A 24,248-nucleotide genomic window follows, 5' to 3' on the forward strand; every position below is an offset into this window, starting at 1 on the left:
ATGTCCAAATTGAAGTTGGAATCTTTAAGAAATGTTCAGGCCAATTTATCTTRAAAGTACTATTCAAAAATTGAGACCACCATATTCATATGTGTTCATAACGACAGATTTCCTAATATGTGTACGATTTTTCCAGATGAAGTTGAAAAGCATCTGGTCAACCACTTTACCTATTTTGTTGCTAAGATGTAGGGACTGGGCTGCATAAGTATTGAAAGATTAGTGGAATCTGTGTGGGTAGCTGGACAGGTAGGATGACTGACAGTGAAGGTGAACAGGTGGTCACGTGTCAGGTGACAGAAGAATGGATGAGACTGAGGCAAGAATTCCTTTAACCATAAAGTGGTATATTTACTGAGTAGTCTGTGCTGCATAACAAAGGAAACAAAATAACATGTATCCAATCAAATTCATAATCACAAAGATCAAATCATAACAATCATTCATTATTAACATWATTAGGGAATTCAACAATCCAGTTCATGAAGAAGTCAATAGTAATCACMCGTGAGTCATTTAGGCTCTTAACTATTTATCATAAATCATGAAATAAACACAAACAGTGAATGGTCATTCAATCTATAATCTCCTTTAGTTTGATATCAAAGACGATCAGTTAGCAAACAATGACGTTTCTCATTTCACCCTTTCAATTGTCTTCATGTGTACATATAATTAATTTAATTACATATGAACCATATCGATTGCATAATTGGCCTATGAGGATCCGTATGGCCGCGATCATTGACAATTCACATTACACCATATGTTTGAAGCCGCGCTCCGCGATAATAACTATAAACAATAACTGATGGCCCACTCTCCCGATCGCAACAGATAGTTCAGATGAAAGGTAACAGTCGGTGGACTTACGTGGATTCATGGACGCACAGAACTTCTCAAGCAGACGGAGTTAAGGAAGAGAAAGCAGCGAGATCAGGCGATGCCGTTTTCCTCCTTTTATGTGGATGAGATCTGTCGGTCATTGCCACCTGACCTAATTAAAGCGCCCTGGCCCAGCTGAGTAAATGGCCATGAATTAAAGGATTATTCCACCAACTCCAAGGGCCTTTTCTACAAGTATGTCTGGAGACACCTTCAGCTTTAGAAAGCAATACTCGACCTTTCAGGGATAAATCCCTCTCACAACCAATGGTTCAACTTCTTCTTTTTTTTTTTCAACAATAGGTATGACATTTAATGAGCATCTTTCCTGTTGATCCTTAGATATGGTAATCCCAAAGTATGTTACTTACCCTCTATATGCAATATTCCAGTTATCACACAGTCTTTAAGAGCAAACAATTCACACTTATTAAGGTTTAGGCAAAGACCAGATGCTTTGGAAAAAATATTTATCACATCGACTGCTCTACGAATCTGGTCAGATGGTGGCGTCATCTGCAAGCTGACATGATAATATCGCTGTCAGCAATAGAGATCCCTTTTTATATAGCTGGATTTAACAACACTTGTAAGAAGTTGGGTTGCAAGCAGGAAGAGGTAAGGCGAAATTCATTACTTCCTTTGCTCCTGTCCCTGCAAGCGTATACTCGTCAGACGTCATGAAACGTCATCAGAAGTGTCCACTTAATTTGAGGGCTGAGGGGATAGGGTGTCTTTTAAGTGTTTGGACTGCATGCAACCTATAGGCTACTCTTCCAGTTAGGCCRATTGAATATGAATCTGATTTAGTCAGTTATTGGACAATAATAAACCATTTTCGAATTTGGATGAAGATGTTAAGCTAGCACATTATTATTGGAGTGGTCAGTAATTGATTTTGAAGCAATTGTTGCACAGCGCTGCGTTGGACGCGCAGGTTTAAGGTGCAATGGATTCCCTGGGGACCAGCCTACTTTCATGCTGGAGAGACCGGCTTGTCAAACCACAGGTTCAGTCGCACATAGGCTGTGGTAAAGCATACACCGGGGCTTAGGCAGCCGCTAAATAGTTATTGAAATGAAACTGAATGACTGAGTTGACAAATATTCCACAATAAATATCAAATAGTATTATTAGGCTATTTCCATAAACTCAGGAGCTATGGATCGACATGGTAAATGGAGTTTCAAACCGAAGAAGATGGAAGTGGAATTGGAGGATGATTTTTATTTTGATTATGATGCGTTAGAAATATCTGATTATCAAGACCCCAATGAACTTTTAGCTGCATTGAAACAAAARGAGAAAGACGTCATTTTGGCGGCCCAGCTGGGAAATGCATTGCTTTTGGAAAATCGTCAGTTGAAGGACCAGAGCGACAAACTTCATGAACAGTATGCAGACAAACTTGAGGTAAGAGAGAAGTGTCAAAAGAAACCTCTTGTGTTGTACGATATGATGAAGTTTGTGAATGTGTCATATGCTTRCTTGTCTTCATGTAAATGAAAACATGATTCACAAGCGCATCCAATTTGGATCTTGAGAAGTAGGCCTACGCAATGAGTCAATTTGTAAACCATTGTTCAAGATTCTTTCGAAAGAGTTTATAATTTTTTACTTATTTAGGGTAGGCTTTTCTCATTTTCTTTACATTTCTGTGCTGACTAAGCAACAGCAAATGTGTGACAATTAATAACTGAGAGAATTATAACATTATAGTTATGTAGGATACTGGATTCTACTCTGGCATGTTGATAATCATTCCAGACAGAGCAAGTCACAGTATCAACCAATGTTTTGACTATGTTAACAGCCATTGATATACGGTGCATTTAGCTGCACCTGCAATTACATCTGCAAAACGTGTGCACGACCAATACTATTTTATTTTATTTGCTATGTGTTGACATATCAAACAAGGGAAATAACAACAAACAAGTCTTTACATCATGCAAGTCTTTATAATACAATATACTGTATAAATAGTACATTATAAAGCAGCACAATTTCACCCAAAATACCATACTTCAGGTTCACCTTTGATAATATTCACTAAGATATCATAGGTGGATGAATGGATCTAGTATTCTTAGGGGGCTACCGCCATWTGATCATGATCTAAGGAGGCTAGCTCTTCCCTCTTCAAAGGAGATGTCATAAGAATGTACTGAGTCTGAGCTTCCTCTGAAAACAAAGACCAATTTTATTACACACAATGCACTCTTTCTCTGCTCTCTGAAAAGCTCTTTTGTGTTTTTGTGATAAGCCTGAGTTCCACGAACCCGCTCCCCTCCCTTTCCCTCACAGGTTTGCCAATTAATATGGACATCTCATTAGAACAGCACAGAGATGTATTCAGTAAATGGCACCCACCATGTGAGGGAAAGTATATACAGTGCCTTCAGAAAATATTCACACCCTTGCCTTTTTCCACATTTTGTTGCATTAGCGCCTGCATTTATAATGGGTTAAATTGATAATTGGGTCACTGGCCTATACACAATACCCCATAATATCAAAGTGGAATTATTTACACATTTAATGAAAAGCTGAAATGTAACTATAATGAGGCAATAAGTATTCAATATCTTTGTTATGGCAAGCCTAAATACTTTAAGTTCAGGAGTAAAAATGTGCTTAACAAGTCACATAATGAATTGCAGGGACTCACTATGTGTGCAATAATAGTGTTTCATTAATAGTGTTTAATGATTTTTGAATGACTACCTCATCTCTGTATCCCACACATACAATTATCTGTAATGTCCCTCAGTCGAGCAGTGAATTTCAAACACAAATTCTACCACAAAGACCAGGGAGGTTTTCCAATGCCTCGCAAAGAAGGGCACCTATTGGTAGATGGGTAATGGAAAAAAAGCAGACATTGAATATCCCTTTGAGCATGGTGAAGTTGTTGATTACATTTTGGATGGTGTATCAATACACCCAGTCACTACAAATATACAGGCCTCCTTCCTAACTCAGTTGTTGGAGAGGAAGGAAACCGCTCAGGGATTTCACCATAAGGCCAATGGTGACTTTAAAACAGTTACAGAGTTTAATGGCTCTGATAGGAGAAAACTGAGGATCAACAACATTRTAGTTACTCCACAATACTAAYCTAATTGACAGAGTGAACAGAAGGAAACCTGTACRGAATAAAAAATGTCACGTGATCGGGTCTTTCTCACAGGCTACAAGTAAAGGCGCATGTCCTTATCCAATTCCGAGGTGCATATTGAAGATATTGGAAGAACTGTCCACATTTACTTTTCGTCAGCCAACAAGATGAGTCGGCCTAACGAACAGCAAAAGCACTAGCCTATGTCAATCTACTATTCCCCCATAGTACAAAGGTCGACCTATTCTGTGCAATAAATAAATATTYCAAACATAGTCTGGGACAGTTGTACAACCAGTAGCATCAAAAAAACTTTTTTACTCAATGTGGCTGATGCAACAGATCATAACGTTTAGCTTAAAATGTTGATAAACTATTAGGCCATTTCTTCACATTATAAGCACAGCAATGCACACATGGTAGTAGGCTATAAGCGYGAATGTTCCATTATCAGAGAACACCATTATMAAAAGTGACCACAAATGYRATTATGCATCTAATGCTTTTATTATAAAGGTGCATTTTTATGGTGAAAATTATCTTCACCAAACTTGAAACTCACACGCTGCTTATGTATGCCAGTTAGATCTACACCCCTTGTAAAGTGGATTAATGTGCTTAATTTTAAGAAGTTATTTGGTCACTTTAGTTGTGATACAAACCTTATTGAATCATATAGGCCTATGGGATTGGCYACATGMGGTGTGCAACTGTGATTCGATAAAGGCATTGTTTCTTATGCTGGGCATCATTCACAAGCAACAATATATAATTCACAAGTGATAGGCTAATATTGTCACCTATCAGACTTTTCTTGATTTAATCTTGTCTGTATATACACTACCATTCAAAAGTTTGGGGTCACTTAGAAATGTCCTTGTTTTTGAAAGAAAAGCACATTTTTTTGTCCATTAAAATAACATCGAATTTGATCAGAAATACAGTGTTAGACATTGTTAATGTTGTAAATGACTATTGTAGCTGGAAACGGCAATTTCTTATGGAATATCTACATGGGCATACAGAGGCCCATTATCAGCAACCATCACTCCTGTGTTCCAATGGCACGTTGTGTTAGCTAATCCAAGTTTATAATTTTAAAAGGCTAATTGATCATTAGAAAACCCAAATATGTTAGCACAGCTGAAAACTGTTGTTCTAATTAAAGAAGCAATAAAACTGGCCTCTTTTAGACTAGTTGATTATCTGGAGCATCAGCATTTGTGGGTTTGATTACAGTTAAAATGTCCAGAAACAAAGAACTTTCTTCTGAAACTTGTCAGTCTATTCTGTCTGAGAAATGAAGGCTATTCTATGCGAGAAATTGCCAAGAAACTGAAGATCTCGTACAACGCTGTGTACTACTCCCTTCACAGAACAGCGCAAACTGGCCCTAACCAGAATAGAAAGAGGAGTGTGAGGCCCCGGTGCACAACTGAGCAAGAGGACAAGTACATTAGAGTGTCTAGTTTGAGAAACAGATGCCTCACAAGTCCTCAACTGGCAGCTTCATTAAGTAGTACCCGCAAAACACCAGTCTCAACATCAAAGTGAAGAGACGACTCATGGATGCTGGCCTTCTAAGCAGAGTTCCTCTGTCCAGTACATGTGTTCTTTTGCCTATCTTAATCTTTCATTTTATTTGCCAGTCTGAGATATGGCTTTTCTTTGCAACTCTGCCTAGAAGGCCAGCATATATATCTCAATTTTGTATATCTCAATTGTCAGTAGAACCCACGTTTGCTTTAGCAGGTCAGCCATATCAGCTATGTTTTTTTWAAAGGCRGTRRATGAGGCTGAATGAACTGTTTCTCTGCCAGACAAGGCTCTGCTGATAGCCAGGTGCAACAGTGGTAAGGTATTAGGACTGCTGTTGGGACAGCTTTATGTAGGCCCTAACAGTTTGTGGGCACCGTTTGTCACCGATGTAGTGCAGTTAATGCATTGCTTAGTGTTGTGTAGTGGCTTTGCTGGCATGTATCTAAAAACATTTGGGGGGAGTTTKCCCCACCAAGATTTACATGYTAAAATCGCCACTATGTGAGGGTGTTTATCTTTAAGCTCTGAGGGATGGCACATGCAGCATCTGCAGTTCGTATCCCTTTCACTCTCACAAGGTCTGAATATGTAGCAAAAACATTAAGCATAAGATGCCCAGTCTGTATCTGGAGAGGATTCTTATACCCATCTATAAGTATCCCTGGCTTGCTCAGTGTAGAATATTGGCCACAAAAAGAAGAGCCATATAAGTATGTTAGACCATTACTCTCGTCTTTAGGAATATTTCCCCAGGTCAGCATTGAAATTAACTGGCCATCATGAAGTAATGTAGTTGYGGTTATCACCCAATCTCTCAGATTTACACTTTCTCTTACTGCTACGCTGTATGGAATTGCATAAGCTTCCCAGAGAGGGCTGTAGCTCTTCTACATGTAGATCCAATAAGTGTCTGTAGCAGCCAGGGACGAWTCCACATTAGGAGACAGATGTTTCAGAGACAGTTTTACTGCTGTCTGTGTGGATGGATAGATTTAATGTAGGGCTGTCTAGGCCTCGGTGGTGCAAGAACATGGATATTGATATAAGCCAGTTGCCAAGCCGTTTTATTGGTGTACTATTATGAAATAATGATAGTTTCTATTACCTTACATGAAGTATAATACAGGCTTGTGGTTATGTCATAGTCTAATTTAACATGTCTGGACTTTGATGCTATGCGCTCTATAGAGTTTATAGATACAATAAAAAGATAACAGGGGTGTATTAGAATAGCAGACAGGTGATGCATACTTGGCATTTCACCAATCTTCAATAAKTACACAGTAACAACACAGTAACAGCTACTGCACAAATACTCTTAGATTTTCTAATTTATTCATTTCTTGGATTAAAATGATCGAGTCGTGGTATCAGTCTCCTAATCACAGACCAAAGAGACCCCCATTGGCACGCATTCATTGTGCCCATCTGTTATGTGTTGCCCACAGGAGCTGGAGCAGGGCAGGCACGATCTTCAGGTGAAGCTGGAGGGGTGCCAGTCTGGGTGGGTGAGCCAGGTTGGGGACCTGGAGAAAGACGTGAGGGATCTGAGTGGCCAGGTGGACAGGCTGACCCAGGCCCTGACCGACGCAGACMGGGACAAGACCAGGGCCCAGGAGGAACATGCAGAACACACCCAGTGCCTCAGAGAACAGCTCAGCACAGTGAGTACATACCACCCCTTCACACCTGGGCCATGTTCATTAAACACCAAATGGAAGAAAACAGACTGAAACTACATTTATTTTATTCACTAGCAATAAACCCGGCAATGAAGGCTAATGTTTTGACGCTAGCCTTTTTAGGAATGCTGTACATAAGACCCTTTTTTTTAATTTAATTTTGACCATATAAAGTGACACATGAAAATATTTCTCTATTAAGGCAGAAGTAAAGAAAAGCTAGCCATTGTAACCTAACCACTCAAGCTATGCCTGGGGTTAGAGCCAACATCAGATAAGATGGGGTGTTACCCAATCTACCTACTGAAAATAAATGTAATGTACAAAGACCAACGCTGTATAAARCAAGGCCACAGATATTAGGTAATACATAATAATAGTAGCTAGTAAGTAATACACAGACAGTACATATAAGCATTAATATGTAGATACAAATCGAGATTAACCAGAGATTAAGAGAACCCACCTCAGCAGTTCAGGATCAGTTCAGGATCAGGTGATAGGTCAGGTTGTTATTACATTAATAAGTCATTAAGGTAGTTTGCCTAAAGGCAAAACATCCAGCTGGGAGGCTATAGGAATGGACGCCAACATTTTGTAAAGAAGAATATGGAGTAGGAACTGAAATAATTTGTTTCAAGACTCAATAAGTCTTCAGAGCAGGGAGACATCAGTGGAAGGTTGAAAAAGACTCATATCTGGAATTGGTCTTTGAATTGTATCAATCATCACTGGAATAAGTCGGTGAGTTAATTATATACTGAGCCATGTGGCTATGACATGTAGAAAACCCCTAGACCACRTGATGGGAAAACCACAGCTGTCAGTGTCTGTACTCAGTCTGCAGTCATGKCCATGCTTCAATGTGACTCATGTTTACTTTATTATAACTATATCCACAATGATACTTAATATTAACACTACGACACCTGTTTGTAATGGTGAGGTCCTGGGTTATCCCTATAAATGCTGTACCTAAGACTGGAAGCTTGCCGTTGCGATTAACAAGGTATTTTATAGTCTMTTATCAGTTTTGTAGGTACAGTTGAGCTTATTGGCTAAAGTAACAGTCTCTTGTGTACTAGGCTAGCAACCTTGAGTGGGCCGCTAGACTAGTGCTCTGCAAACTTACAAGAAGGGTGTTGTTTTGTATTGCCGAATGTTATGATCGTGACGTAAACTTACAGTTAATGAAACGCATGACTAAMCACCTGGCTGTAGTAAGCATGGAAGTTGAATATCTAACTCCAGTCCAGTGCACAGACATAAGGCAATGGAAAAAAGCACAACCTCGTTTTGACTCCTCAGTAGTCTTCAGTTCAGATAGAGGAACCATAATTGTCACTCCACCCTGTGTAGAGGAAATCTCTTCTATTTATCACTCACAGTCCCCCAAAACGGGCAGGAAAAGGTCTATTTACAGGAGCTATCTCTCAATCTGAGTTCTGGAGGAGGAGGAAGTGGAGAGAAGTGGGTTCTTTCTGCTGGCTGGCTTCCACCGTGGGTGACTCTGAGTTCTCTGGAAATGTAAACGTAAAAGRACAGCTAGAGAGTAGTACTTCAGACGCTGTTCTTGCGGAGAGGAAAGGTTTGAAGAGTGTTTCTCTCGGTCTGGTCGCTGACATCTTCTTACCGGACGCGGTAGTGAACGGTGGTGTTGGTGGTACCCCTCTTTCCAGGTGTGCAGCACTGCCTGGCATGGTGAGTGTGTGTGAGAGAGAGTGGGGGGGTGGGGGGGGGGGGTGTATATAACGATACAATCAGTGTACCTAAAAAGAGATATCGATAGAGTCTGTGTACGGCAGTGTCTGGGTGGGACTGTATGTTTGGTTGAAGTGGTTCTATAGTACCAGGKTCTGATGGGCCTAACTGTAGTGTGTGAGCTTAGCAGACCATGACAGTATTCTGGGGGAGAGAGGTTACCAGACAGTCAGCCTAGGAGTGTGAGCGCTCCAATATATCACCTTGACCTATGGTCACACAGCCAGGAAAACAGATATCCATTTCAGCTAATACATACACTATATATACAAAAGTATGTGGACACTCCTTCAAATTAGTGGATTCGGCTATTTCATCCACACCTGTTTCTGACAGGTGTATAAAATTGAGCACACAGCCATGCAATATCCATAGACAAACATTGGCAACAGAATGGCCTTACTGAAGAGCTCAGTGACTTTCAACATGGCACCGTCGTAGGGTGCCTACCTTTCCAACAAGTCGGTTCATCAAATTKAATCTGGGTTTGGCAGATGCCAGGAGAATGCTACCTGCYCCCAATGCATAGTGCCAACTGTAAAGTTTGGTGGAAAAGGAATAATGGTCTGGGGCTGTTTTTCATGGTTCGGGCTAGGCCCCTTAGTTCCAGTGAAGGGATATTTTAACGCTACAGCATACAATGACATTCTAGACGATTCTGTGCTTCCAAYTTTGTGGCAACAGTTCAGGGAAGGCCCTTTCCTGTTTCAGCATGACAATGCCCCATACACAAAGYGAGGTCCGTACAGAAATGGTTTGTCGAGATCGGTGTGGAAGAACTTGATTGGCCTGCACAGAACCCTTACCTCAACTCCATTGAACACCGTTGAGATGAATTGGAACGCTGACTGCGAGTCAGGCCTAATCGCCCAACATCAGTGCCCTAGCTCACTAATGCTCTTGTGGCTGAATGGAAGCAAGTCCCTGCAGCAATGTATGGAAGCAAGTCCCTGGAGCAATGTTCCAACATCTAGTGCAAAGCCTTCCCAGAAGAGTGGAGGGGGGACCAACTCCATATTAATGCCCATTTTTGGAATGAGAAGTAAGACAACCAGGTGTCCACATACTTTTGGACATGTAGTGTATTTCTAGAGACCACTAGAAATGCTTACTGTTGCTGTTCACCTCGGTTGTGAAGGAAGTGTGAAAACTATGTTGATCTTCGCCAGTCAGAGACTGGTTCGTTATCAGGTTTTGCTGTATCTATGAATGTTATTCAAACAGTTGAGTGTGAGAGGAGTATTTTGACAATCTATGACTCTCTGGCAGTGTCATTGTTATTGTTTGATTCTCTATCCCATCAGCAGTTTTCAACTTGAACATGCAGATGATAGAAAAGTATTGATGGATCTTGGTTCACTGTTCCATAGAATGCCTAATCATTATTCCTCTGTGAACAATGCTTCACCCAGAGTCTAGCATTCACTTCTGTTAGTTCTAGTGTACTTCATACAGATTTTCTGTGGAAGCTCAAGTCAAACACTTGCATTGAAATAACATGATGTAGACATATTTTTAGTGAAGGGATGTGTTACTCTAAAGGGAGAACGGTTACAGTTTCATAAGCTGGAATTGAGAACAACTCTTGGTTGATTAAACGTGTAGCCTATCTCTCTGTTTGGTAGTACCTTTTCAGAAATGACATTATTGTCCAATCTTATTGTCCAATTATTGTTCAATACAGGAAAAGGCCTCCAAGGAAGTCATTTATTTTTCCAACATAAGGAAAGAAACCAGTGCACATGTCTCAAACAAGGAGGTGAAAAAAATTGATTTTCATCACTAGTGTGATGAATCATGCCATTCTACAGGTGAAAAATACATTCAACCACTAAGGGTTTAGCTAAGGTTTTCAACTTTAGATTTAGACACCAACCAACGTGATGATTTCCATGGTGATGACACCTGTTATATCCCTCACTCCTGATTTTATGTTTATGTAGAATTAGACACCCTTGTTTGACCTTTGACTCAGACAGCCTCACACCACTTAGAGAGGGAAGCGCTAGGAAGATCCATCATTGGAGAAGATGTAAATCTATCACTCTTTCCAWTGAGGGGGTTCATCACATGATGTTTGTGCTACTGCTATCTATGACCCATCYCAGGGGAATGCTATACTTTGTCCCACCACTCTGAGAAGACCCTTGGGTTCTACTACTGCAGTAGGAGTCAGCTGCTATGTGCATCACAGTTTAGTGTTGGAGCTCGGGGGTGGGGTGGTTGTTGTATTTGATTTTGTGTCCCTAACAAGTGGAGTGTCTCTGTGGATTCCTAATGGTCCGCTCGCTCCATTTTCCATATTAGCGCCAAGATAAGCCATGGACGGGACTCTGGGGCAGATTGACGCAAACGTGCATCCCTGCCACTCCCCCTACAGTGTGTGGCTACATGCCCTCTGTTTTTGTTTCTGTCAATGCTCATTCAACTACCCCAGCCTCCATGCACCCCCCCCAGTAACATCCCCAATGTTCTGTGTCTAACGTGGCATGGGGATGTCACTGCCAAGACCAAGATTCTCCAGTTGCGCCATCTGCTGTGGCCCTTTCATCCTGTATTGTGTGTGCGTCTGTGTGTGTGATGGGAGCTGACATGGGCCCACCATACTGCTGAGTCAGGGGGACCAGGGGTGTGTGTGTGTTTGGAGGTAGGGGTTAGGGGGCCAAAGAACTGGCACAGTGCCAATACATTCCTGTCTCTCTCACTTTTGTATTTGGAAATGTTTTTGTTTTGTTCCAATGAGTTCTACATTGGAACCTATGGCATATAACCTTTTTAGTAAGGGAAAAACTTTCCTCAAAAGTTTCGGTATACTCTTAGAAAAAAGGGATCCGAAAGGGTTCTTCGGCTGTCCCCATAGGCGAACCCTTTTTTGGTTTCAGGTAGAGCTCTTTTGGATTCCTGTAGAATCCTCTGTGTAAAGGGTTCTACCTGGAACCAAAAAGGTTTCTTCAAAGGGTTATCCTATGGGGACAGCCAAAGACCCTAACCGTAACACTTTTAGGTTCTAGATAACACTTTTTTATCCTAAGAGTTTAGGCATATGTCAATAATTGCTTACTGTGCCATCTTGTAGTTAATGGAACAACGGTCCCACAGAGAGAAGTTTTGAGTTGTTTTGTTATGACGAAAACATAAGCACATGTGCTGGAGGCAAGAACCATTCCTCTGACTGTAGTATGTGATCTTAGTTTTCCATTTACAGCATAGCTCACAGCAACCAATAATACAGATTCACTTATTTAATATCTATGATTTTATATTACACTTCCTCATATCTATTTTAGATATTTATCTCTGGATTTAATATCTAGTAACTTTGTCTCAGGTATTTTCGTCTCCTGAACCGGGTGCCTTTTTCTCTGGTCTGCCCTGTTTCTCTATGTACATCTAATACCTCTCTCCTGTCTGTGTTGCGGTCTAGGTGATGGAGGTGGAGAGGGCGATGACCAGTGAGCTGCAGACCCTGAAACAGGAGCTTCAACAGAAAGGCCACCACAACAGACCACAGGAGGAGGAGCTGCTTAGTGCCATGAGGGAGCAGGTAGGCTATGCACACACACACAGTTTTGTATTGCTATCCTTGTGGGGACCAAATAATTTATTCCCATCCAAAATCCTATTTTCTCTAACCCTTAACCCTAACCTTAACTCTTAACCTAACCCTAAGCCTAACCTTAACCCCAAACCCTAAAACTATACCTAACCCCTAACCCTAACCTTAATTCTAATCCTATTTGTAAACCTAACCCTTAAACCTAATCTGTAAGCCTAAAATAGTGTTTCTCCTCTTGGCGACTGGCAACATGTTTTACTAACCTTGTAAGGACTGATACCCACAAGGATTGTTAAACAAACACACAGAAACACACACACACACACTTTCTCACTCCCTGTGTGTGTCCAGGTGGTGCGTCTGTCCCAGAAGGAGCAGGCTCTAGAGGAGCAGCTGGAGAGTGTGTGTCAGGAGAACGCAGACTTACGCGACAGACTGGCCTCCCTACACACACGCTTAGCTCTACAGGACCAACACAACCAGCAGCAGAGCCAACAGGTAAACATACACAATTTTTACTTTTGTTATCTTTCTCCTTGTTTACTCATTAATATCACGTCAATAGTGCAAAGTCCCAAGTGACCCTGGGATACACTGTGGTAATTGGGGTTTAATAGCAGCGTAATTTCCACTTGCTTTTTTAGCCCATAGATTGTTGTATTTTGTATTGTTATATTTTGTTGTCACTCAAATATCACATGAATACGCATAAGAGATATMAAAATGTATAGAATTGCAAGAAAATTTGCTTTAAAACTGCAACATTTTCTTTGCACCCCATGACAAAATAAACTTTAAACCTGCAAAATTCTCTCCACTGACAAGAGGGGTGTGAACAGTTTGTGTCATGAACAGTGCTTTTGCCCATAGAAAGAGACGTGGTGCATGCGTGCGGAATAGAAAGTTTGGGAACCCCTGATCTATGGAAGGTTTTGCTTTAAAATAGACTCATCCCTCCCATTGTCACGTCATTTCAACTTGTAAGGCTGGATTCCACACATGTGGAGTTTCTGCACCAGGCTGGAATCTGGCATGTTAGGATTTCACAGTGGTTGAATGGCAGTTTACATTTTTGACATAGCTTTTCCAATAGCACTGTATGTTGATATAGTTAACATATTGTGTAATATGTGATTTATGGATGACATTGGCATGTTATGTATACTTGTGTGTCTCTAGAGCTAGATCTGCTTTTCAATAGTCAAACTGATGGGGTCTGAATCTCAATATGTTTGCATAATGTGGTTGATTTTAGATGACGTTGACCAGACCTTATGTATCTCTCTTTGTGTGCGTTTCCCTCTGTGTGTGTGTGTGCGTGCGTGTGTGTCCCTCTCTCTGTATGTAGCTGGCGGAGGCATGGCAGGAGGCTGCGGCGGCGAGGGGGCGTTCCCAGCAGCTTCAGGTCCAGGTGGAGGAGCTGCAGGAGGAGGTCTACCTGCAGGACAGGAGTAACCATGGAAACACATCCCTACTGTCTGAGCTGGAGACCAGTCTAGACACCATGGGCCTGGGCAATGACAGAGAACAGGTAACACTATAGAAATTAGAAGACATGGGACCTGGGACATAAGAGACAGGGAATCCAGGACAAAGGCAAGGGTTAGCACACTTATCCTGGGTTAATACCGTTGGTGCATACATAGTCTTAGTACATACATCATGGTCAGAGTTAGTGGCCAAAATTGTTATGATCTCTATCTTTATACTCTTAGAAAAAAAGGTGCTATCTAGAACCTTAAAAGAGTTCTTCAGAAATAAGAGACAAAAGGTTATCGCACATATCCTGGGTTAATACCCTTGGTACATACATAGTCTTAGTACATACAGTACCAGTCAAAAGTTTGAACACACCTACTCATTCCAGGGTTTTTCTTTATTTTTACTATTTTTCTACATTGTAGAATAATGGTGAAGATATCAAAACTATTAAATAACACATATGGCRTCATGTAGTAACAAAAAAAGTGTTAAACAAATCAAAATATATTTTATATTTGAGATTCTTCAAAGTAGCCACCCTTCGCCTTGGTGACAGCTTTGCACACTCTTGGCATTCTCTCCACCAGCTTCATGAGGTAGTCACCTGGAATGCATTTCAATTAACAGGTGTGCTTTGTTAAAAGTTAATTTGTGTAATTTCTTTCCTTCTTAATGCGTTTGAGCCAATCAGTTGTGTTGTGACAAGGTAAAGGTGATATACAGAAGAYWGCCCTATTTGGTAAAAGTCCAAGTCCATATTATGGCAAAAACCATCATGYGCTATGATGAAACTGGCTCTCATGAGGACCGCCACAGGAAAGGAAGACCCAGAGTTACCTCCGCTGCAGAGGATACGTTCATTAGAGTTAACTGCACCTTAGATTGCAGCCCAGATAAAGGCTTCACAGAGTTCAAGTAACAGACACATCTCAACATCAACTGTTCAGAGGAGACTGCGTGAATCWGGCCTTCATGGTTGAATTGCTGCAAAGAAACCACTACTAAAGGACACCAATAATAAGAAGAAACTTGCTTGGGGCAAAAAACCTGAGTAAAGGACATTAGACCGGTGGAAATCTGTCCTTTGGTCTGATGAGTCCAAATTTGAGATTTTTGGTTCCAACCACTGTGTCTTTGAGACACAGCGTAGGTGAACGGATGATCTCYGTATGTGTGGTTCCCAACATGAAGCATGGAGGTGGTGTGGGGGTGCTTTGCTGGTAACACTGTCAGTGATTTATTTAAAATTCAAGGCACACTTAACCAGCATGGCTACCACAGCATTCTGCAGCGATACACCATCCCATCTCGTTTGCACTTAGTGGGACTATCATTTGTTTGTTTTTCCAGGCTGTGTAAGGGCTATTTGACCAAGGAGAGTGATGGAGTGCTGCATCAGATGACCTTGCCTCCCCAATCACCTGACCTTAACCCAATTGAGATGGTTTGGGATGAGTTGGACTGCAGAGTGAAGGAAAAGCAGCCAACAAGTGCTCAGCATATGTGGGAACTCCTTCAAGACAGTTGGAAAAGCATTCCGCATGAAGCTGTTTGAGAGAATGCCAAGAGTGTGCAAAGCTGTCATCAAGGCAAAGGGTGACTACTTTGAAGAATCTCAAATATAATATATATTTGATTTGTTTAACACTTTTTTTTGGTCACTACGTGATTCCATATGTGTTATTTCATAGTTTTGATGTCTTCACTATTATTCTGCAATGTAGAAAATAGTAAAAATAAAGAAAAACCCTTGAATARGTGTGTCCACACTTTTGACTGGTACTGTATATCAGGTAGAACCCTTATGGTTCCAGGTAGAACACTTTTAGGTTCCATATAGAACCCTTTTTTYTAAGAGAATATAACGTATGAGGTGTTAGAAAGATACAGAGAGATACACAACCATGCAATCAAAGTCCACTGCCTGTATGTAATAGAAATYTCCAGGTGAACAAAAAGGAGAGCAGTCTTTTCTGGTTTATTGCAACAGGGAGACACCACCCAGCACAGAAGCAGAAAAAATAACTGGCCTCTTGGAGACAGGCCCTTTATATCCTAATCACACAGCACCAAATGTTCTGTATACATTAGCCTTGTAGGAAGTTAAAGCAAAAAGGCAGTGACTTTGTCAGCTTCTACAGAATCACATAGTGTCTATAGAATGTCATCAATACAATAAAACCGTGAATAATCAGTTTGTCCTCTGCCCTCCAGTCTGGCGTCAATCACTATCTACAGATATGAGAATAATCCATAACATTCAGCATCAAGTCTAGTGACATCAACCTGCACCTTGAGTGTCAGAAATTGAACACTGGAAATKATGTGTATTACAGAAACTCCAAATATGTTAAACATGGTGCTTAAATATTCCCATGACACTGTAATGGAAGAATGATACATAGCAACAGAACGTTCTAGGTATGTTATTGGTGATGGTACTTCTGTAAAGGAACACTTCTTAACTTGTGTGTCCTGACTTCAAAGAGAAAGAAACAACAAGGGGAACATTCTTTTTTGAGAGCTTTGCCATTAGCTACTGAGGTGTGAATGCATTACAGCTCCTACAATTTGTAGAAAACAGTGATAATGAATGCTTGAAACCAAGCATAAAAGGTGAGAAAGAAAGATAAATATTTTGCTAAATTTTGACTGTCTGATTCTGTCATTATTTTGCTTTGTTTTCTTCCATACCTGGAAACTGTGATCTTTTAGTGCACCCATAAGTCATTCGCTAGCCTACATTTCCTGCTTGGTTGAATCACCTAASCTAGATGGATCTTTCTACCTCTAAATGTCAGAGAGCACACACATTCAGTCAGGTTTTGTGTTAAAGTGGTTATACCTATGGAAGTCTCAAAGAAAAAAACAGTGATCTTTGACTCTTAAAAGCTCTAGGGAAAGACTTAMGGTAGTGAGATGAGGTATTTAACTCAATCATTGAGAGATATATAAATAACGAACACAGCACTCTACAAAGTTCCTTCCTCTGATGTCATCTAGGCCTAGGAAGTGTCAAGTTCAAGAAAATGGGATCACCAACTTTTTAATAACGTTAACCCACTTATTGTTATTTTACCTTTCCTCCTCAGTAATGAGTTTGATACTTTTGAAACCTGAGGAAACGAGTAGTCATAATGTAGGCTGAGCGAAATGCAGTTCCGCTGAGCTACACATTCACACATTGTAGTGTTAAAATAACACAGAACTCATTGACCTAACACACCATAGTCGCAMCATAGTGTTATTAGTGTTAGTCTTTCCAATTAGTTTTTTACCACAGTGCTACTGCTTGTTATATGTGGCTGAATTTAGGCCGGTTTACCTGTGTTCAAATGTTTTTGTTATAAACACTATCCAATACAATTTGATTTAATCTCATATCTCTCTCTTTCTCTGTTCTTTCTGTTCTCTCTCCAATAGATGACCCAGGAGGTTCTGTCTATCCTGGAGCTGCTGCGACCCCTGATCCAGGTAGTGAAGACTCCAGAGAGATCAGAGTTTACAGGTCAGGAGGAAGGAGACCTGCAGGCCATGCTGCTSCAGTTACATGGTGTGGCTCAGAAACTGGCCAACCACACCCATATCCCTCAGGTGAGGAGTCATCCTGGAAACCAAGCCGCTAACTAACTCTAACAATAGGCCAGTGATGTGCAGACAGGGTAGGCAAGGTAGCTTTTTTAATCAAATAAATAAAGCTGTTGTCAAAAGGTTTTCATGCTTAAAATCCCAAAATGTGCTAAAACTGCATTACAAGCTCTTGTCGATCTGTGCCTACCATCCCCATCCATTCAAATCCATACATTTTTCCATGAGGCAGAGAGAACTTTACAATTTAAAAGCTTAAATTACAGTGCATTTATGGGGGGGGATACAATAAGTGTTGAAAAATGTATTTGGGTGGAAGGCTGCTACTGCGACCATAACAACCTAAACAATACCCTCATCAAACACGAAAAATCAGCATTGCACACCCAACACTAGATCACCCTCAAAAAATTGGGGGACACACGAATCGATATGCCGTTAAATGAGCAGCAAAAACAACAAGTCACCATGCACAATGCTAAGGTAAAGGAAAACCGTGAGATTTTGAAGGGCCTTACTAGGGGGGGGGGGAATTGTTAGCGTTTCAGGGAAGCCTTATGATGAGAGTACAAGCTAATGTAATTGTGGAAACTATGTATAGTTATTGTGAACCTTTGTTGAAAAAGACGAAAGGTTAACTACAGTGGGTATTATAAGTATTCACCCCCTTGGATTGTTTCACATTTTGCTGCATAACAAAGTGGGATTGAAATAGATTTAATTGTGATTTTGTTGTTGTTGATCTACACAAAATTATCCAWATGGATGGMTCAACAACAATTGTAGTGACTCCACAATAATGACCTAAATGACAGCGTGAAAAGAAGAATACAAATGTACAGAATACAAATATTCAACAACAAAAAATGCATCCTGTATGCAACAAGRCACTAAAGTAATACTGAAGAACAAAAAAACGGCAAAGGAATACACTTTCTGGCCTAAATGCAAAGCCTTTATTCAATTCCCCCATAGAATTAATATACTGTATGCTCTGTTGGGAGAAAGAAAGAAAAAACAGTCTACCTTACCTGTAAGGTGCTATTGTGCTTGTCATACAATACCTTGTACCGGTATAAGTACAGATGACTTTAGAGTTATGTCAGTGCTGTGGTTTTTGGTTTGGATCTCTGTTGAGGCGTTGTTGTTAGAAGCCTGTGGCGGGGATCTGGGAGAGGACAGGTTGGTAATGTTGAATGCTTCATAGATCACAGCAGGCACAGTCTATTATTCCYACTGGGAAACCCACCTTCCCGGGAAAGTGTCTGTCATAAACAATGCAGTGTCTCCCCTAGTTTTAGTGCCTACACTGGTCATAGAGAGAAAAAGGGAAACTAGACTGGTGAAATCATGATGTTATCWGACAAAACAGGAATTTAACCAAAGGATGAAACGAGAAGCACTAACAGAAGATGAAAATGAACATCGTCTACCGGAGAACCGACMTGAATATTCGATGGACAACGGGTAAAGGAGCAAGGTCAACACTGATACATAGATAATAGATAAATYACCTTCCACCTTGTGTGCTGGGCTGAGCTGAATGTAAGAGGCCTCATTGTTCAGTTACCTGAGTCCTCAGTACAGTGTCCGGGGTTCCCACATGAATTGCCGGCCCTGACAACAAAGGCTGGATTCATCCCCTAGGAGACAGAGACATTAACACAGAGATCAGGTGTCAGTCAGTCAGGAGATTTAGATTTAGACACAATAAAAGGAGTTTCTGTGTTGCTGGCCTATCTATGTGGGGCTTTAGGGGCTGGGGACTGGGCTGGAGAGAGAGTGAGGGKTTTTTCAGTACAGTGGTAGTCAGGTTACAGCTCTGAATTTCCARTAAATACCATGAGCTACTGTTTTAAAACACAACACCMACCGGTCCTGTGTGTTCACTCATAGARTAGCAGGTCAATAGAACACYCCAGGCTAGAAACAATACCCTYTAATGTAATTTTAACCTAATTTGACAGTGTACATAACTAAGCACCACAGACACTGAATAGTCAGCTTTAGTCGTGGTTACGTTGGCTCATCTTAGTGTGTGGGGTTTGTGCGCTACCTTGTGGTCATGTTGGTTATGAGTTCGTKATACAGCAGAAGTTGAACCTAATACATTGGCGTTGCTAATATTGGACTCAGACCATGGTTTCAGTTCACTATATTCTCTCTTGTCCTCTCYCCTCTTTTAGATCTCCCAGCTGCAGGAAGAGAATGCTGAGCTGAGGCTGAGGCTCGGAAACAGACAGGATGAGGAAGAGGTGGCCCAACAGGCCATCAGAGACAGAGATGAAGCCATAGCTAAGTAAGTGGTTTTGCCTTTATCATTTAGTTATTTTCTGCCTTTATCGTTTAATAATTTTCACTCTTTGTAATTTCCTTCAATGTTATTTTCAAACAGCATTTAGCATTCATAAAGTGACATGTTCCATTTATATATAGTTCATGCCATTTTATGTGTACTGTAAATGTAACATATGTTCCTGTGCTGGGTTGTCGTTGGAAGATTGCCATGGGCTTTCCACATTGGTTTGCTATGAATCTATGATCATGTCACTGTGACTTAAAATGTGTTTGTCCCCCTGTTTCATCATGTCAGGAAGAACCTGATGGAGGCGGAGCTGATGAGGAGTAAGAACGACATGATGTGTCTGAACAACCAGCTGCTGGAGGCTATCCAACGCAAGCTGGAGCTGTCTCAGGAACTAGAGGCCTGGCAGGTGGGTCTCCACGGTCTCTCTGTCTGTCTCTGTTTCTATCACCCCCCTTCTCTCTCTGTCTGTCTTTTGCTCTCTTTCTGTCTCTGTGTCTCACTTTATCTATCTCTATTTCTCTCCCTTCCTCTGCCCCTCTTTCACACTCCAGTAACATATTAGGGCACTTTCATAAGCTCTGAGTAAATATTAACATTGGTTTAATTAAGCCTATTGTCTTTAGTGCACCTCCAATAGTGAAAATGTAATCCTTGGTCGCAGAGTCAGAATTCTAGTATTACATAGAGACTGCTCTTTAGCTGTAGTGTCCCCACTGGGGTTAGGGACACGGCAACCTTTAAACAGCCCTCTAAGTTTGGACTGAAGGGATCTGAACAGATTGACAGGTGGCCAAGGCTAGAAKAATCTTTCTGCTACTCTAGTCTACTGCTGAGTCATGGTGCTAGTGCGAGGCCATCTGCTGGGTGACTACCTCCCTCTAGTGGTCATATGAAGACATGGCAACATTCACTGTAACTGACCAGTTCAATAGAGATGATTTGAAACTTTCCTACAATTTCAACATCATGGTATTTGAACTGTAATTAAGCTCTTTAAGTGTATTTAAGCTCTTGTTATATCCAGCTCTTGCATTTAAAATGTATGTGAAGTCTAAAGCTCATTATCAACAGAGGTGTAATGTTTTTATTTATTTTCTTCAGGATGATATTCAGATCATCATCAACCAGCAGCTGAGGACCCAGCAGCAGTCGGAGCAGGTCCAAAGGAARCCTGCCTCCAACCCCATGTCCTTCTGGAGGAGACCCAACACAGCTTCCTCCACCAGGCCCCGCCGGCCCTCCTCCCCTGCCTCCTGGACCTCTGAGGCTGGGCAAGAGAAGCCCCAGTCCCCCTGGAGAGACTGGCTCCGACCGGGCAAGGTGGCACAGCCTGGCAAATAGTGAGCTGGTATGTCTGTTGCCTCACTGTGGAGGACTGGCACATAGCACAGAACTGTCTTGACCAGCTGCCCGTTGAAGAAGTCGAGTCGTCAAGGCAGGAACAAGCTGGTGGAACACTACTGAGTGGAACTATCAGTCTTGGTAGATAGAGTACCAAGCAGAACAGGACAGGCCGAACACTCAGTTATGTAGGAGACTTCAGTAGAGTATTAGAATTCAAGACCATGGTGTGTTGGARACAAGGACCAGATAAGAGCCCTGATGGACAAAGAGCTATCAATAAGTAGAGAGTAGTTTCCCCACTGTCACTGAGAAGAACCTAAGCACATAAAAAGCATGTTAGAGCGGTTAAAGACTAGCATGGTAACTACTAGCATGGCCAGGGAGTCACACACTATTATGGTGAGAGTCACGACAAGGAAAGATGGTTATAAGTTGTGCCTTCTTCTGCCTTATAATTATGTTTTTTGTTGTGAAGTCGTTGATGCCTGAGATTGTGAATGTATGTGTGAATGTCAATGTTTGTAAGAATACTGACAGTATTTGCTCAGACTATTTATTTCATCCAACCTTTATTTAGGCAATGTACAGACAGACTGGAGGGAAATGAGTTGATAGATTGACTGGACTCTGACAATAAGACATAATKAAGTTAGTATTCACCTATAATCATGTTGTAAATATTGAGCTATTTAGAAACCCAGTAAGATGATATCAGAACTAAGTGGTATTCCACTCACTACAGTCTGTTCAAAAGATGTAACAATATTACATGTTGCCTGCTGTCTATGCAAAATGGTTTCCATTATGTATCCAGAGAAAACAGCCTTTAGTAGAAAATAACCAAATATACAATAGGTGCTAATAAATAAACCCATGATATACAGTATTTCATGGGTTCTCATGTGAAATGTTATGTGAACTAGATACAATATGATTTATGTTCAAAATGCATTTCATGCATTGTATTCTTACCTTATGGGTCTTTTTGCCACATAACTGAAGGGGACATTTTGGGGGAAGGGTGCAATATAGATAAACTCTAACTAGGATGGCCATATAAGGTCATACTTATTTTGTTCACAGTGCCAGAACAATCTTATTTAATTTTTTTTGAATCTAATGGACAGAATGCTGTTCATATGTTGTCAACACATGACGTAAGTTCTGTTCTGTTGTTTATCGACATTTGCTATTTGTTTATTTACATTTAGGTTTTAATTGACAAAATCAGTATGTCCTCAGACTATTTGATTTAGTGAAAAACAGAACAATGCTGATTGAATGACTGAAAACATCTAGTACTTGCAACTCTTATTGCAGAAGAAATAATGCAAACATTTTGATTCATATTAATAATTGTTGTAATATATGAATATGATCAAAGTGCATGATGTTGTGTATCATGATGTATGTAGTTTATGTATTCTATATGTAGATGGCATTTATGTATTAGTGAACTCAATGTCCTTTACACTGAAAATAAAGTCATTTTTCATACTTGATATGCTATGGCCTTTGATTAATAGTTCGCTAGGACTGCATAACATACTGTGTTGCCTGCAGCACTAGTTCTCAATCCTGGTCCTGGGGACCCGAAGGGCTGCACATTTTTGTTTTTGCCCTTGCACTACACAGCTGATTCAAATGATCAACTCATTTTATTTTATTTTTATTTCACCTTTATTTAACCAGGTAGGCAAATTGAGAACACGTTCTCATTTACAATTGCGACCTGGCCAAGATAAAGCAAAGCAGTTCGACACATACAACAACATATAGTTACACATGGAGTAAAACAAACATACAGTCAATAATACAGTGAAAAATAAGTCTATATACAATGTGAAAGTGAGGTGAGATAAGGGAGGTGAAGGCAAACAAAATATATAAATATATATATAAATAAAAATATAAAAAAGGCCATGGTGGCGAGTAAATACAATATAGCAAGTAAAAAAAAACACTGGAATGGTTGGTTTGCAGTGGAAGAAAGTGTAAAGTAGAGATAGAAATAATGGGGTGCAAAGGAGCAAAATAAATAAATAAATACAGTAGGTAGGTAAAGGGTAGTTGTTTGGGCTAAATTAATGATGGGCTATGTACAGGTGCAGTAATCTATGAGCTGCTCTGACAGCTGGTGCTTAAAGCTAGTGAGGGAGACAAGTGTTTCCAGTTTCAGAGATTTTTGTATGAGGCTTTGATCATGAGGCTTTGATGATTTGAATCAGGTTGGTAGTGCTAGAGCAAAAATAAAAATGTGCAACCCTTTGGGTCCCCGGACCAGGAAAGAGAACCACTAGCCTACAGGATACAGCTGTTTATCCACATAGAAGCAGGAATGCTGCGCAGAAGAAATATCAGCCCACGGAGAGAAGCACAAGATTGAACTTCACTCAACTTTCTAGAGCAGTGGTCACCAACCGGTCGATCGCGATCAACTGGTCGATCTCCAAGGCATTCCTAGTTGATCGCCAAACATTTCTGTAAAAAACCCAACTAAACTCAGCAAAAAAAGAAACATCCCTTTTTCAGGACCTGTCTTTCAAAGTTGATTCGTAAAAATCCAAATAACTTCACAGATCTTCATTGTAAAGGGTTTAAACACTGTTTCCCATGCTTGTTCAATGAACCATAAACAATTAATACATGCACCTGTGGAATGGTCGTTAAGACACTAACAGCTTACAGATGGTAGGCAATTAAGGTCACAGTTATGAAACTTAGGACACTAAAGAGGCCTTTCTACCGACTCTGATAAACACCAAAAGAAAGATGCCCAGGGTCCCTGCTCATCTGCATGATAGTGCCTTAGGCATGCTGCAAGGAGGCATGAGGACTGCAGATGTGGCCAGGGCAATAAATTGCAATGTCCGTACTGTGAGACGCCTAAGACAGCGCTACAGGGAGACAGGCGGACAGCTGATCGTCCTCGCAGTGGCAGACCATGTGTAACAACACCTGTACAGGATCGGTACATCTGAA

General features: G+C 40.8%; 1 protein-coding gene across 1 annotated transcript; it reads left to right on the forward strand.

Annotated features, from left to right (window-relative positions):
* Positions 1–993: 993 nt before the first annotated feature.
* LOC111949973 (BICD family-like cargo adapter 1) lies at positions 994–22,766 on the forward strand. The gene is made up of 9 exons (XM_023967331.3): positions 994–2,298; positions 6,994–7,209; positions 12,413–12,532; positions 12,896–13,042; positions 13,893–14,075; positions 17,450–17,620; positions 19,801–19,913; positions 20,208–20,328; positions 21,024–22,766. Exons 1-9 carry the CDS (start codon positions 2,047–2,049, stop codon positions 21,261–21,263), a joined length of 1,563 nt encoding a protein of 520 aa, XP_023823099.1. The 5' UTR covers positions 994–2,046; the 3' UTR covers positions 21,264–22,766.
* Positions 22,767–24,248: the final 1,482 nt, after the last annotated feature.

Source organism: Salvelinus sp. IW2-2015, linkage group LG22, assembly GCF_002910315.2.
Source record: "Salvelinus sp. IW2-2015 linkage group LG22, ASM291031v2, whole genome shotgun sequence".
NCBI classification, from domain to species: Eukaryota; Metazoa; Chordata; class Actinopteri; order Salmoniformes; family Salmonidae; genus Salvelinus; species Salvelinus sp. IW2-2015.